This window comes from Erpetoichthys calabaricus, chromosome 10 (assembly GCF_900747795.2).
Source record: "Erpetoichthys calabaricus chromosome 10, fErpCal1.3, whole genome shotgun sequence".
Lineage (NCBI taxonomy): Eukaryota > Metazoa > Chordata > Cladistia > Polypteriformes > Polypteridae > Erpetoichthys > Erpetoichthys calabaricus.
Window position 1 is genome coordinate 94,444,169 of NC_041403.2, and position 16,887 is coordinate 94,461,055.

The 16,887-nt window shown below is 38.4% G+C and overlaps 1 protein-coding gene across 4 annotated transcripts in view; it reads right to left on the reverse strand.

The window, feature by feature from the left end:
- ncoa3 (nuclear receptor coactivator 3) overlaps positions 1-16,887 on the reverse strand; it is a 340,425-nt gene that overhangs the window by 7,068 nt on the left and 316,470 nt on the right. For 3 of the 4 annotated variants that reach the window (XM_028811623.2, XM_028811621.2, XM_028811618.2), the window contains 3 exons: positions 4,049-4,274; positions 3,565-3,745; positions 662-833 (listed from right to left, as the gene is read on the reverse strand). In XM_028811623.2, the coding sequence (XP_028667456.1) occupies positions 662-833; positions 3,565-3,745; positions 4,049-4,274 (579 nt within the window). The remainder of the gene's footprint in view (positions 1-661; positions 834-3,564; positions 3,746-4,048; positions 4,275-16,887) is intronic. The other variant, XM_051932914.1, reaches the window with a different exon arrangement.

The following is a 16,887-nucleotide window of genomic DNA, read 5'->3' on the forward strand; positions in this document are numbered from 1 at the left end:
TATAATACTAACAATAAGAGTAGCTCACTACTCAAAAAGGTAAATTTGTGGGGGAGCTGGTTTCAAACTCATGACCGCTGGATTATAAGTAGGCAGTTCTGTCCACTGCACCACGGAAGCTATGGTGTTGCTTGAACCTTTTGTGAATGTGTTTATTTCATATTTGGCCATCAGCCTTCACACATTATACAGTTCATGTCTACATTTTGTCATTTATTACTAAAACATGAAAAACATTTCTCTTTTAACAATGTGTTTACTTAGATTGTTGTAGACACAAAACACACATCAAATTATTTCCCCTTGCAATTCTGGGTAGCTCTCTCACAGATAATCAAGGCAGGAACTGGGAGAACTTCTTGCCTGTTCTGAGGCGGTGGGGGGATGGTATAGCAGGCTTCTTGGGCTTATCGACACATTTACAAGTCAAAAGAGGCTGACATAGAGGTGCGAAGGGATTTAAGGTGGGCTGGATTTACATTTTTTTTTCGTTGGCTATGGTAATTCTAGTGTTAAGGAAAACAAAGCATATTGTACATTCATACTACTTGCTGCACAAAACATATATACAGTCAGAAATTGAAAAGGGTAACAAAGGAAAGGACTTAGAATAGGAATAAAGTAATTAAATAGAAGCTGCTAATAGATGTGGCATGCCTACCTGCTCAGGGGCCATAGGCATGCCTCCCATTGATATGGAGCTCATGTTCATCTGTGCTGGCATTTGTCCCATATGTCCACCAGTCCCGTTCACAGGCATTGAACCATTCAAGACCATGTTATTGTAGTTGCTAGCACCTCCCTGCTGTGCAAACTGAGGTTGTGGGTATGAACTGCAAGACAAATTGATAAGGTAGACAACTTGTATATCTGTTAAAATCTAAGCACAACGGTACATTTACAATCTTGAGGTTGAAGCACTCTAACAAAACGTAATATTCTCAAACCTAAGCACTCTAACAAAACCTAATATTCTCAAACTTTAATCCAATTTAGGGTAATAGTGGACTGAGGGAAACCAATATTTCCCATGTATGATGGTGTGGGTCGGCTCCACCTTCCAGTTCCCTCTGGGAGTTTTTTTGAACCCACCACTGCTGAGAATGTTTCTGAGGGATGAGCCGAGCAAATGAGGACATCACACAAGGAAGGTGAAAGGTGCAAAAAGGTGGCAGGTGCTTTTATTACAATAAAGTTAAACAAAAAGTGTTTAAAAGTGCAGTGCTCAAACATTATCAAATAAATAATCCATTAAAAGTCTATGATGGTGGAGGTTAAAATGAATACAAATACATATCTATAAAAACGAGGTTAAAAACAGCAGGAAGCAGTCTTCTAAAAGCCTGAGCCCACGTGTTTCCCTTTAAAACAGACATCTCTCTGGCTTATCCTATTTGGACCTCGCAGTGCTGAGAGATGTCAGCCAATAGTCGCAGACAACCTTCAGCTCTGGCTTGACTCCCCGCACCCATCCCATGGCGATCCATGGGGCACCGCCAAAGCCTCCACTCCCTCAGCCTCCCCTCTGCCACCCCCAGCCTTGCAGGGGGAGTCCCTCTTGAGTACTTGTGTTGCTCCTGCTTCCATCCTTGAGCTCCCAAGAGTGCCAGCCGCATGCTCCACATCTGGGGCTTATATTCCCATCTGCCTGTTTCTTCCCTTTTTGCACCTGCATGCTCTCTCACTCCTGCCCTTATCTTCAGCCTTTAACCTCTGCTCCCATTATCCGTCTTCTCTCACCCTTCTTTCCTGTGTAAGCACATTTTAACTTTACTACCTAACTGGGTGGAGGTGTGAGAAGTCGTCCTCTCCGCAGCCCCAATGAGGCACTTAACCCATCTGCCCTTATATATGTGTGTGTACGTTGTGCAACCAGCCAGCGCCCCCACTTAACCACGAAGCGAAACTCACTTGCATGCACCTGCACCCGACTAGAGACCTACACCCTTCGGAGCTTGATTATTCAAAATCTGCACAGTGCCACGGGCCACTCCTTACACCATGAAGGCTGATGATTTCTAAATAAAAGTCATTCAAATGCCAATGAAACCAATGAGTAAGTGTTAACAGTTAGGCAAATGAAATGCCATAATTGTACTTTCCTATTGCAGTGAACATTAACCTCCACACTGAACTTAACAACATACACTGCCTGGCCAAAAAAAAAGGTCACACACTCTAATATTTCGTTGGACCGCCTTTAGCTTTGATTACAGCAAGCATTCACTGTGGCATTGTTTCGATAAGCTTCTGCAATGTCACAAGATTTAGTTCCATCCAGTGTTGCATTAATTTTTCACCAAGATCTTGCATTGATGATGGTAGAGTCTGATTGCTGCGCAAAGCCTTCTCCAGCACATCCCAAAGATTCTCAATGGGGTTAAGGTCTGGACTCTGTGGTGGCCAATCCATGTGTGAAAATGATGTCTCATGATCCCTGAGCCACTCTTTCACAATTTGAGCCCGATGAATCCTGGCATTGTCATCTTGAAATATGCCCGTGCCATCAGGGAAGAAAAAATCCATTAAGTTCCCTTCGCATTGTGCATGTAGAAATGCTCTTACTTTCACCATTAAACATAGACCTGAGTTCTACTGTTGTTTTTCTTCGATTTGATTTCACCAAACGTTTAAGTGATCGCCGATCACGATCATTCAGGATTTTTTTCCGGCCACATTTCTTACTCAAAGATGATGGGTCCCCACTATCCTTCCAGTTTTTAATAATGCGTTGGACAGTTCTTAACCCAATTTTAGTAGTTTCTGCAATCTCCTTAGATGTTTTCTCTGCTTGATGCATGCCAATGATTTGACCCTTCTCAAACAGACTAACATCTTTTCCACGACCACGAGATGTGTCTTTCGACATGGTTGTTTAAGAAATGAGAAGCAACTCATTACACCAGTTGGGGTTAAATAACTTGTTGCCAGCTGAAAGATAATCGCCCATGCAGTAATTATCCAATAGGAGGCTCGTACCTATTTGCTTAGTTAAATCCAGGTGGCGACATTTTTTTTTGGCCAGGCAGTGTATCTACTGTCTCTTCAATGGGGAAACCCTCAAACAAAAACAAAGTATACAGAGGCATGAAAAAATATACAGCAAACAAGCTTTAGCCAGTAATGTAGCCTTGCAGCTAAAGTGCTGTTGTTTAAAACACAAGGCAGCCAATCCGGTCTCAGCCATGTGCTAGTGCAATGGGAATGTGGGTAGCATAAAGAAATGCTACTTAAAATAAAGGTTGCTTGTTTACTGGTCTATACCCTGAAGCGAGATTTGCTTGACAGCATCAAAGTTCCCAAATTTTCACTAAACTGTTGAACGGCTGTTGTATCAGAGTTAAAGATAATGCAGATTTTAAGATTTAAAATACATGCAGTGGCTTTGCTGATAAACTACTATACTGACTTAAAACATAACACTAATATTTTCATTACATTACAAAACTTTGCAAATGTCTACATTTTTCCAAACTCTTTGGATGCACTATGACATACTACTTGGAAATCTGAAGCTACAATGACTGCCTGATTCAATTCAGATGGCTCATATACACAACATACCTATTTCTGCCCATTGAACCCTGAGGCCAACCTTTCATGTCTGCTGTCTGGTACATTGGTGCATTTTGAGGGTGTTGTGCCATTATGGGGTTCTGAGGAGCTCCTAAGCGCGCAGATATCATTGGGTTTGGAGGACTTGTGCTACCTTGGACAAATGAAGGTTCTCCTTGCTGATTCATACCTGAGGATTTACAAAAGGTTAGATTAAAAGTGATTTATTTTTTCCAACACCAGAGACAGAATTCTGAAAGCAAACAAAAAAATCATTAAAATTACTTGGAAAGTATAACCATTTTTACAAATTGTAGCAGTGCAGTTCAATATATATTTATAAATGCAAAAATAAATCCATAAGCAAAGCAGTTCATAATAAAGGCAATGAATCATATCTGGACATTTAAGCATTTCACTTTGCAGGCCTCACAATATCAGATATTATGTGTATATCAAAGATGGATTCACTTTGTTAAGTAATACAACTCACCATAATTGGCAGGGTATGAAAATTGTCCTGGGGGTGGCTGCCCTATTGGAGGGCCTGGCATAGGGGTGTCCATATTGGTCGGAGCAGTAACATTGGGAGGAGGACTAAAACCACCAGCCACTTGCTGTTGCTGCTGCATGATCATCATCATCCGCTGACGTCGTAGCTGGTGGTTCAGCATCTCTCGGTTTCTCTGTGCCATCATCTGTGCATTCAAGAATCCCTGCTATTGAACATAAAGACAAAATAAGCTGAATAGGAGAAATTAATATAAACTGGCAGTATCAAATAAAAGATTGAAACACAGAGCAAACAGCTATGTCTTCATTTGCCTAAGACTTCTTGCATTCTTTGGTCACTAGACTGGAGACATATGAAAGTTGTGTATGGTGTTGGACAACCTGTTAGCCGACATTATGTTGTTCTATAGTAATAATACGCTATGAGTAATACTTAAAATTGGAAATTGTTTGAAATGATTTATTAAGTATGGCATGGCTTCACAACATGCCAATAGCAACATAACTTGAACCTTTTCAGCAAAATTGGGAAATCCTTATGAGTTACATTTAATAAAGCTAATACTTGTTATATTTAGAAAGATAGAGGTATAAGATTTATAAATATGTGACTATGCAAGAATATTCAGTACTAAATACAATAAATAGTGGAAGGCATATGCACCAAGTAAGCATCTATTTCTTCTTTATTATTAAAACCACTGCCAAATTTTATGCATTCCTGTATACATCGAATACTGTGTATACTGTGCAAGTCTTCCAAGACTGGGTTTGGAGTCTTAAATTCTTAATTATACCTCACCATATTGACTGACAACTCTGAATTTGCACACTTCCCTAATGGTATGAAGTCTGGTTTCATCATCAAAAAGAACCCTATATTTGCAGTTATTATAGACAAAAGAAAGCATTTTCAGTAAGTAATACTACACAGTTGAACGTTGAATCAAATAAATAAGAACATGACATTGCCATCTGCTGGAAGAATAATTCAATTACAAAACAGTTTCCCTAGTCTCGAGTTATTGCTTAAATGGGATACCATTCTCATTTTTAAGTCTCAAACCTCTACACATGGCTTTTGTGTAGTTGAAGAATTGTCCATCACTACTCTGATGTGTCGGTGCTTCAAGTCTCCTAAAAGTCTGTTTACTCTTGTATCTCAGGTAAATGAAGGATAGTGAATGGGTGATTTAAAACTCTTAGGATTAAAAATTCCAAATTGCACTGAGATTTTTATACTCCGCGCATGGACACAAATTACCAAATTAAACTATTTACTAATTCCCATTCTAAGCTACTCTCCTACTGAGAAACACACTGACAAATGTGCACATCTGAAGAGCCCATGTCAACTTGTACTCTTGAGCAATCTCTAACTCCTCTAGGTCTGCTGCAATTTTCCCAATGGGCTAGGCCTGGTACATCCTTTGTACCAGGCATAGACTATTGTATCCAAGCTGCTTTAAATGGTTGTTGTCAATCCAGAGAAATAGTAGTTCCACTCTCTTTCTCTATATTGCTGAGCTCCTCACCCAACCACAAAGTGGGAAGCCCAAACTCCCTGTGCAGGAACTCAATTCCAACTACTTGTATCTATGATCTGTTTCTTTCAGTTAATACCAAGACGACAGAAAAATAGGCCAGATAAGTCAAAACCTTTAACTGATCATTCTCAAAATCACTATTACCCTCACTTTAGAACCATTAATTAAGATAAGTAAGCTCGTCTCTTAACACTAGAATTACCAGAGTCTACAAAAAAACTCGTAGATCCGGCCCACCTTAAAACCGTTCTCACCTCTCCGCCAGCGTCTTTTGTCTTCTAAATGTGCTGATTAAGATGAGCAGCAAGCAGCTGGCTATTCCATCCCCCACTGCTGCAGAGCGTTCACTAAGTTTTCCCAGCTCATGCCTTGTTTGATTATCTGGGAGTTTTAGAGTGGAAATAATAGATCGCTATTTGGAACACACGCATTTCTTGTGTGTTCCATTTCTACAGAAATCTTTGTAAACACATTTTTAAAACAAACGTTTTTCATATTTTAGTAGTAAATGAGAAAATGTAGGCATAAACTATATAATGTATGAAGTCTGAAGTCCAAAGATCAAGTAAACACTTTCACAAAAGGTTCAAGGAAGAGACAACAGCTTCAGTGGCATAGTGGTAAGATTTGCTGACTTGTAATCAAGAGTCCCCGGTTCGATCCCCACTCACTCCTATATTTGCCGTTTTCAGTAGTGAGCTCCTTTTTTTGTTAATATTATACAGTACACACATACATTTGGTTTGCGTCTGTAACACACGGTGTGCATTTATAGGACTTGTAAAAGTTAACTTTTTTTTAAATTTTTTTTTTTTAACTTTTATTCTCTCTAAATCACGATCACGATACATACTACCGCCCCCCCCACCCAGAGATCTGACACTTATTTTTCATTTGAAACTGAATAACTGGAGATGTGAGTGGTGTTTTGAGACAATGGAACTGGACATTCTCTTATCTGGAGTGATTAAAGCTGACACACAAACGCTGGCGAATCTGCCTTCTTTGTATCTCACCATCACTTGATTTTTTTTTTATTCAGTTTGAGTGTTCCTGCTCATGCTGAAATTGTGTGCACTTTATGGTGTATGATGTCAAAAAAAAAAAAAACAGACGTAGGTATATATGATATCTGGAATTATTCATTTTATGACCTGTATAGTACATTTCGGAAAACTTTGTGGCACGGATGCAACATTATTCATATTATTCATATTCATTCGCATAACATCTTGCGGTTTGTAATCAGTGACTGCGTGTTTTTTTCCCCCGATCTTGCCAGTCCCCACATGTTGCTGTATGCTGTTTCTTTTGTACTCCAGGACATGCAGAGGATAGAATAGTACAGAGCAGTAAGTTCAGCGCTATATGCAAACATCAGATTCAAATGTTAACTGTTAACACACACGCAAGGATCGTCTTTCCTACATTTACAACGTGTGTACCTGTTACAATGTACACGCTTCTCTCTATGCTGTGGTTTCTATTACACACCTGAAAGAAAGAGATAATATATGTGAAAACATCATCGCACTAATGCAATATAATTTGAAAATGAACAGCGTCGGATTGGGTGTGGATTTATGCTGGCGCTATTACTGAAAGAAAAAAAGATCAACATGTGCATTGATCCTGCAGCACTGAATAAGCTCACGCGCTCTAACATCCCGACCCCCCAGCCCCGATCTGACTCTAAGTAACAGCGCAAGTACAGACGCAAACCAAGTGTGATCAACAGTCCCCAGTTCGATCCCCACTCACTCCTATATTTGCTGTTTTCAGTAGTAAGCTGCTCTTTTTGTTAATATTATACAGTACACACATACACTTTGTTTGCGTCTGTACTTGCACTGTTACTTAGAGTCAGATGGGGGGGGGGGGGGGGTGAGAATGTAATGCTAGAGCGCGTAAGCTTATTCAGTGCAGCAGGATCAACGCACATGTTGATCTTTTTTTTTCTTTCAGTACATGTGCTTTCCCTGTTTGTTTATATATCTAGTGACTTTTCTATCTGTCTGTCTCTCTATTACGCAGTGATCTGTCTGTCTGTGTGCTATGGATCTTAAAAATAACAGTTACAACGACACTTGTTCATGTTAATTGCAGTCTCAATTGTTAAAAAATATTTTAAAAGGAGCATCCTACATGAAAATATAACGATCTCATTAACTGACAGTGCATACCAATTTATAAATTTTATGTCCGTTTGAGGTTAAAAAGACAAAAAAAAAAAAAAAAAAAGAGAACATTTTCTCCTCAACGGGGAATCGAACTCAGGTCTCTGAGGGACAGTCAGCCTGCTGGGCTCTGAGACGGCAAATCTTACTGCTACGCCACGGAAGCTGTTATATTGTTCTTGAACCTTTTGTGAAAGTGTTTATTTGATGTTTGGACTTCATGCTTCACACATTCTATAGTTTATGCCTAAATTTTGTAACATTTATTACTAAAATATGAAAAAGTTTCTGTTTTAACAATGTGTTTACACAGATTACTGTAGAAACATAATACACATGAAATGCGTGTGTTCCAAATAACAATCTATTATTTCCACTCTAAAACTCCACTTCACTCCCAGATAATCAATCATGGCATGAGCTGGGAGATGCTCGTGCACGTTCTAAGTCGGTGGGGGGATGGAATAGCCGGCTGCTTGCAGCTTGTTTTTATCAGCACATTTAGAGGACAAAGGACGCTGGCGGAGAGGTGCGAATGGTTTTAAGGTGGGCCGGATCTGAGTTTTTTCGTAGACTGGTAATTCAAGTATTAAGGCAGCTGTCATATTCTTTCATGCATTGATCCAAGAAACTTTTCATAAAATGGACAATTACCTTATATTTGGAAGTAGATACTCAGCTTTTTTTTTTTTTTTTTTTAAAACTCTTTACTAACCCACTGGGGAGTTTTTTTTTATTTAAATTTTTTAATTTAATTTAATTTCCTATTAATTTAAAATCTAGGTATGTACCTGAGAATTGTATTCTCTTATGGTCATTCAACCGTAGTGGTTCAATCACCTCTAAACCCTCAATTCTGTCCTGTTATTACAAAATATTAAATCCAGACAGGCTTCACCACATGTTGGTGCTTTACAATAGTGCGTAAAAAAAAAAAAAAATTAAAGTCACTGATTACTTCTAAAAACTCTTGCTTTTGTGCTCTGCCATTTGCAAGGTTATCCCAGTTAATATTCGGACAGTTAAAGTCCGCCATGACTATAACATCCCCTGTAAACCTGCCTTTTTAATATTACTAAAAAGATGTGTGTTGAATTTCCTGCCTGCATTGGGCAGCCTATAATACACTAAAAATAAGGCCTCCTTCCCTAATGCTTTCCAGGCAAAGTCACATTTCCTCACTAAATGGGGCTCATCGTCCAACATAGAGGACTTGTGTTTAAATTCTGTTTCACATAAACAGCAACCCCCACCTCCTTTTCTATTCTGTCTATCCTTCCTAAAAATTGTGTATCCCTCTGTTATACTCATCCCCATCTTTATTATTTAGCCAGGTATATGTTATTGCTATATCATCATAATTATGCTCTGCTACATACAACTCTTACATGCTTGCCTTATTCCTGATACTTCTAGCATTAAGGCATGCTATTTTTAATGTGTTACCCCCTTTTACATTTAAACGTTGGATTAGAATTTACATTATCATATATTTATTTTTACACTATTGTTTGTTCCACCATGTATAGTTCTAAACCTGGCCTGTCCTAAACTCTCTGCCCCCCAATCCCTAGTTTTAAACAATCTTCAACTAACCTACACATACGACTCCCTAATACATTGGTGCCCCTCCAGTTCAGATGTAACCCGTCGCAGAGGAACAGGTCCCATCTGTTCCAATGTCTCAATGCCCCATAAACCCCTAAACTTCTGCCTGCACCAAGATTTGTGCCACGTGTTAAGCCTTCTAATCTTATCAATCTTACCTGGACTGGCATGTGGCACAGGCAGAACTTCAGAGAAGATTACCTTGTCAGTTCTGCTCCAGAGCCAGGAACCTAAATCTTTGAATAAGTTTCTGTTTTAACAATGTGTTTACACAGATTACCCGAAACTACCAGAAAACCCGAACTACCAAGAGGACTATTTCATTTATGTTAGGTAGAATGCCCAGAGGAGACTGGGTGGTCTCGTGGCCTGGAACCCCTACAGATTTTATTTTTTTCTCCAGCCTTCTGGAGTTTTTTTTTGTTTTTTCTGTCCACCCTGGCCATCGGACCTTACTCCTTTCTATGTTAATTAATGTTGTCTTATTTTAATTTCTTATTTTGTCTTTTATTTTTCTTCTCTTCATTATGTAAAGCACTTTGAGCTACTTTTTGTATGAAAATGTGCTATATAAATAAATGTTGTTGTTGTTGTTGAATATGGATTGCAGAACTGACGGCCTTGTCTGAGATGTACTGTGCAAATATATATATATATATTTTTTTTTTAAACTGTGGATTTCTCTTTGTCATGCTCCCAAAAAGCTGCAACAGCTGTTGTCTGCAAAGTCCTCCCAATCTAAACAATTGTAGCTTGTAACTCCTCCAGAGTTATCACAAGTAAAATGCGACTGATGACTTCGCTTTTCAGGCATGACATGGATACACTAACTTCGACATACATAGTAAATGTTAAACATTAGATAATGAAGATCATTAACAAATAGTTATAGGAAATAAGACAGCAGAAAGAACCTAAATTGAGGTTACGGTCATATAGTGGCTTCTGGAGTGTAAATATGCAACATCATACAGTTACAAGAAACTCACTTGACACATATGCTATCATTTAAATAAACCACATTGGTGTGTGCTCTCTTGGTGTCTTTCCTCATCAGTCTTCTTACACAGTCATTTAACTGGTGTCCAAGGGGATATTCAGTTAAATATTTTGTTGATTCTATCCCTTGAGTTGTGCTTTTGAGTCACATTTTCATGTAATTTTCTTTTGGAGTGTTCCTTTGCCCTCATTGTCTTAGTTAAGTCGACTTGCTGACTCACTGCAACCTCGGACTTCCAAATAAGGTGCATTTAAGGCATTTTCACACCTACTAAATTTGGTGTGGTTTTTTGAAACTCTTGTGAGATTTTACCAATTTATTGTTTGGTCCATTTAGGTAGATGTGAACATGCCAATCACACACTGGTGCGGATAAAACTAACTGGATGGAAGCTCTTTGAAAAGGGTAAACGCAGTACCAAGCGAATCCTGAAGAATTTCACATGAGGTATGAATGTGATCTGACCCGTGACCAATCTAGCTACAGGAAATACTGTGTATTACAGGTGAAACTGTGCGTGCCATGGTAGTCACACTAAGTGTCTGCTGTTGGTAATTAGTGAATCTAATTGACAGCATAATGAGTCATGGTTTAACATGGAACATTAAAAACAAGAACGTAACAAATACGCACATAGGTACAAATGATACATACTTTGCATGAAACTCACACAATTATCTGTCAATCAGAGTAAGCTTAGTTGCCTCTCACTACCATGATCATACAGCAGTTCAATAAGGAACAAAAAAGGTTAGCAGGAACAGAAGTGCTCTGTGAAACCATCAATCAAATCCACTAATCTTACATCACAAAAGTGATATGCGCATGTGGGGCATCCTTCTCAGCACAATTAATTAGTTTTCGGGGCATCATGTGGACACACTAACTTTGACATATGTAGTAACTGTTAAACATTCCAAAATGAACATTGCTAACACATACTTACAGGAGACAAGATCATAGACAAGTGATTTGTGACAACCTAAATTGAGGTTCCATTCATATGGTGGCTGCTGGGAAATAAATATGCATCATATAGATACATGTAACTTACTTGACACGTCTACGGTCATAAAATAAACCACATGTATGTGCCCTCAGAACAGCTTGCCTTCTTTTGTACAATTGTCCATTTGAAATGTGTTCTTTTCGAACCATGTTTAGTATTGCATACTTTAAGGTATTTTTCCAGTTATCCAATAACAATCATTTTTCTCATAGAGCAGTGCTTGTTTGGTTAATTTGCCAATTAGTCCTCTAGGTCACTTCCTGTGTTTTGTCAAATAGTCTCAAGCGGAAGTTCTGTGTTTTGGCTTATCTCTAACTTTTCTGTTGTCGCAAGATCCCACAAAAACATAGGAAAACACCACTTCTGAGATTATAAACATTGATGAAGAACTGAAGGTTTTAGAGGAACAGTTAGGTAAGTTTCACACTTGCTAAAGGCACATGAAAGCCCTGAAGCATGATGTAGCAAGGCATTCTGAGCTGGCTTCCTCTTCCAGAAATTGCCTTCCAGCTTCTTCTACTCCCTGACAGCACCTAAACGGAAGTAACTTAATTGCTATTTTGAGATGCCACAACACTCCAATATAGCCGAGCTCTTCTGAGAACTTAAACATGGCTTTTATAAATATTCGAGCATTAACCCGTAAGACTTTTTACATTAACAATCTTATTAGAGGTAGGAATATTGACTTCCTTACATGAAATGTGGCTCAGTAGTGATGGTGCTACAGTGTCAACTGCAGCAGCACCTCCTAATTACAATTTTATTAATTTAGTTTAGTAAGGTAAGCACTTTAGTAGGTATTTTCTTAAGCCAATTAAATTGCAAAACTATCAGTTTTTGTACTTCCACATCTTTCAAGTGTCTTGCCATAGTTATTCAAGGAATGATACAATCTCTTTTATTGGCCGTTAATAGATCCTCGAAATATAACACAGGCGTAAATCTTGAATTCTGACCTAAACTTTAAATAACATATTAACCATTTTTCCTTTCAAGAAACATTGCAAAAGGTAGACCTCTTATAACATTATTACACTGCTGACCTGCACTCGAACTGTGCTTTAATTTTCTTTGCCTGGGCACACTTTCGTCATCACCAAGCAACTTTGTATGAAGCCAAAAACAAGATCTGAACATGGAGTGACAGCATGCATGTCAAAATGATTTTCCTTATTTTGTGCTTCTTTTGGAGTCGTGTAGGGCAGGATAACACTCTCTCCTCTTATAGATTTAATGAGTGTCCAGTGCATTGTTTTGCTGTTAATCTTGTTACACATACGAGAAACATTTTACGGTGACAAATGATGTTAAGGGAGGAATTAGCAGTTTTTCTTGCCAACTAAAATTCTCGTTTATCTATAAATATATCCGTTTTTAACTCAAATAGTACTGAATGAAATAACACTGCATCATTAACATAATGTCTTTAATTTTGTGCTTGGGCACATTTAGAGATCACACTGTTCCCAAATCCTACTGAACCATGCCCAGGACCCACCTCTTCCAAGTGGGCAAAGGAGCGATCACACTAGTCAAACGACCTAGACTTTGGGCTGATTACATGCAGACAAATGTGCTCTGGCATGGAACAAATTGCTAGTGTGAGTGCACCCTTGGATCACAACATAATTTCCTAAGAACAGCGATGCAACCGTAAGGTTTCCAAATAGGATACTCTGCAAATCTCAGATAATTATTTTCATTTACAGAAAATCAGAGAGTAAGATGAGTAGGCAAGCAGCACACACATCAACATTAAAAAGACAACCCAAGTAACCAAACACAACTCTCCCATTCTCTCTCTGCAAATGTGATGACGAACATGATCATAAATCTTCTTCAAGTCTGAAATGAACTATGTATCAAACAAGAATGGAGAGACAATTTTTTTACTCTTTCAAAAACCCTGGCCTCAAGGTACTGTCCCTGCATTTCACAGAAAAGTGAAGAGGCATATTAACTAAGACACCAATGCAAAATCTAGTGTGTTCAGAATTTTAGATCAGACTTCTTCCTCACTAGCCCCACTGTCACTATAGTGCTTTGTAGTCACAGCAGTGACATATGCCATAAAAATGGGCCTGATTTCATCAAGAGCATATGGCACTGCCTCCTTATTAACTTGGGTGTGCTAACAACGTGTAGGAGTCCACTGGATTGCTCCTTTCATCTTCAACAATATCCCAAGTACATTTTAAACTTTCTTTAACCTTTCTGAGAAAAACTATGTTCCACCTACTGTTACCAAAATAGACTGCCAAAACCACCTCTAAGCCATCAAAAGATCATTCCTTATGGTGTTCTTAAATTACTTCCTGACTTCTGAGTATTTGCTTTGTTTTTTCCTTCAGCTGCCATTTTCTTGGCCCAATTTTAGCTTTCATTGAAATTATAAGACAATGCTTCTACCAGGGCTCATTTACATGACAGCTTCGCTTAATGCTGGTGTCCACCAGTGAAAGAGTCCTAGGTCGTATCTGTCTTAACTACAGCACCCCTTGCATGTGCCTTCTAAGCTCATAGCTCCACTTTCCCAGAAGAGATTAAATGGCTGGCTTTGATTAAGAAACTTAAACCATAAAATTCACATTTAAATAACTAAGAAAATGGTTAATAAGTTTTGCACTGTTACTCTACATTATTCTAATGAAGTATATAAATTGTTGATACTTATAAAATGAACTGACTGTCCAGTACAGGACAGTTAAAGGCTTTTATTCTGCACACAGTACAGTATATGGGAATTTCAATCTGTATCTAAAACTTATAACTAAAGTGTTCCTTTTAACAGATATTAAAATACCTATAAAACTGGCGTTAGCAAATGTTATCCATCTTATATGCATAGAAAGCATAAGGCCTATTTCTAAATAATCACACAAGCCGAAAAGATCTGGTAGCTATTGCATTTGTTATATGATGATGTTGAAGGAACAGCAATTAATTAAAGATGGCACACTTCGATTACACACTAAAGACTCTTCAACAATTAAGTGTTCGGTCTTTAAAAGTCTGATCATCTTCCAAAATCACAAATAAGTAATAAGAAATAAAATTTTGATGAAGTACACATATCATGCTGGGGTCATGACCTTCGCCAACAAACCTTGGCAAGAATGGGTGAATGTTGTCTTATTTCTCAATTAACAAGTCTGGTTAGATTTTATCATACAGATTTGACATAACAGTGATAGAAGCTTTGGAATCTTGACTTTCATATTTGAGTTTTGTCAAAAAATATATAGTTTTCTAAATCAGTTTAAACAGACAGCAACATACAGTTAGGTCCATAAATATTTGGACAGAGACAACGTTTTCTAATTTTGGTTCTGTACATTACCACAATGAATTTTAAATGAAACAACTCAGATGCAGTTGAAGTGCAGACTTTCAGCTTTAATTCAGTGGGGTGAACAAAACGATTGCATAAAAATGTGAGGCAACTAAAGCATTTTTTTAACACAATCCCTTCATTTCAGGGGCTCAAAAGTAATTGGACAAATTAAGTAACTGGAAATAAAATGTTCATTTCTAATACTTGGTTGAAAACCCTTTGCTGGCAATGACAGCCTGAAGTCTTGAACTCATGGACATCTCCAGATGCTGGGTTTCCTCCTTTTTATTGCTCTACCAGGCCTTTACTGCAGCGGCTTTCAGTTGCTGTTTGTTTGTGGGCCTTTCTGTCTGAAGTTTAGTCTTCAACAAGTGAAATGCATGCTCAATTGGGTTAATATCAGGTGACTGACTTGGCCATTCAAGAATTTTCCACTTCTTTGCTTTAATAAACTCCTGGGTTGCTTTGGCTGTATGTTTTGGGTCATTGTCCATCTGTATCATGAAACGCCGCCCAATCAATTTGACTGCATTTAGCTGGATTTGAGCAGACAGTATGTCTCTGAACACCTCAGAATTCATTCGGCTGCTTCTGTCCTGTGTCACATCATCAATAAACACTAGTGTCCCAGTGCCACTGGCAGCCATGTACGCCCAAGCCATCACATTGCCTCCACCGTGTTTTACAGATGATGTGGTATGCTTTGGATAATGAGTTGTTCCACGCCTTCTCCATACTTTTTTCTTGCCATCATTCTGGTAGCGGTTGACCTTGGTTTCATTTGTCCAAAGAATGTTTTTCCAGAACTGTGCTGGCTTTTTTAGATGTTCTTTAGCAAAGTCCAATCTAGCCTTTCTATTCTTGAGGCTTATGAGTGGCTTGCACCTTGCAGTGCACCCTCTGTATTTACTTTCATGCAGTCTTCTCTTTATGGTAGACTTGGATATCAATACACCTACCCCCTGGAGAGTGTTGCTCACTTGGTTGGCTGTTGTGAAGGGGTTTCTCTTCACCATGGAAATGATTCTGCGATCATCCACCACTGTTGTCTTCTGTGGACGTCCAGGTCTTTTTGCATTGCTGAGTTCACCAGTGCTTGCTTTCTTTCTCAGGATGTATCAAACTGTAGATTTTGCCACTCATAATATTGTAGCAATTTCTCGGATGGGTTTTTAAAATTCATTGTGGTAATGTACAGAACCAAAATTAGAAAAAAAGTTGCCTCTGTCCAAATATTTATGGACATAACTGTACCTTGTGTCACATTGTTAAGCTACACCTCTCTGGTGAGGGTTCTACTGCAACATCAACAATATTTCATGCAGGTTGAGGCATGATTTGTTTTTACATAAGCCTTTTATTTCAAAACAAAATACACAAGATGGATGCACATGACAGACTTCATGCTAAATTTGTTGTACAATAATGTCAGTGCTCGCTCATGGAGTCCCAAAAACTGTAACACCAATGGCAAGGTAAACAACATTTCAACGACAAATTGATCCCGCTGAAAATTAATATGCTGAGGAGTGTTAATTATATTTCTCATGATCTTCTTGGTGGATATGTAAGCTCTGTTTTTTTTTTTTTTTTTTAACAAACTGGCTAAAGCAAGGTCTCTTTAAAGCATGTGTTTCACTTGCTTTTGTGGAAAAATCTATTTAAATCTATGGTACTTCACACTAGATTTTTTACTTCTTGCCCCAGTCATTTGACCTTATAGTTTAGTTCATTAAATTAGTGTGAAAGGTGTTTTCCAAAGTGTTGTTGTGCGAAATTTTGTATATAAGTTAATAGAAATAAAGACATACAAAATATTCAAGTCAGACAAAGCAAATGTAATATTAGTGTTTTATTTCACTGATGAAATGTTTCATGTCTAACAAACACCCTTCACTGACCACCCACTCTTTATGACAGAGTCAGGATGTGGAATTTTATTGCAGGTTTATGGGGAGTGCCTCAAACTGGTTTGGCAAGTGATTCTCCGAAGGACAAGAAGGCCACCGAACTGGAAAGCTTGAACTCAACAAATGGTTTTGGGGGCATACTGTACGTGAAAGGCATTGTGTGCCCCCCATTAGTCTGAAGTATGGCTCTTTGGGATTGGCTTTGAATCAGAAGCCATTCTGTGCCACAAC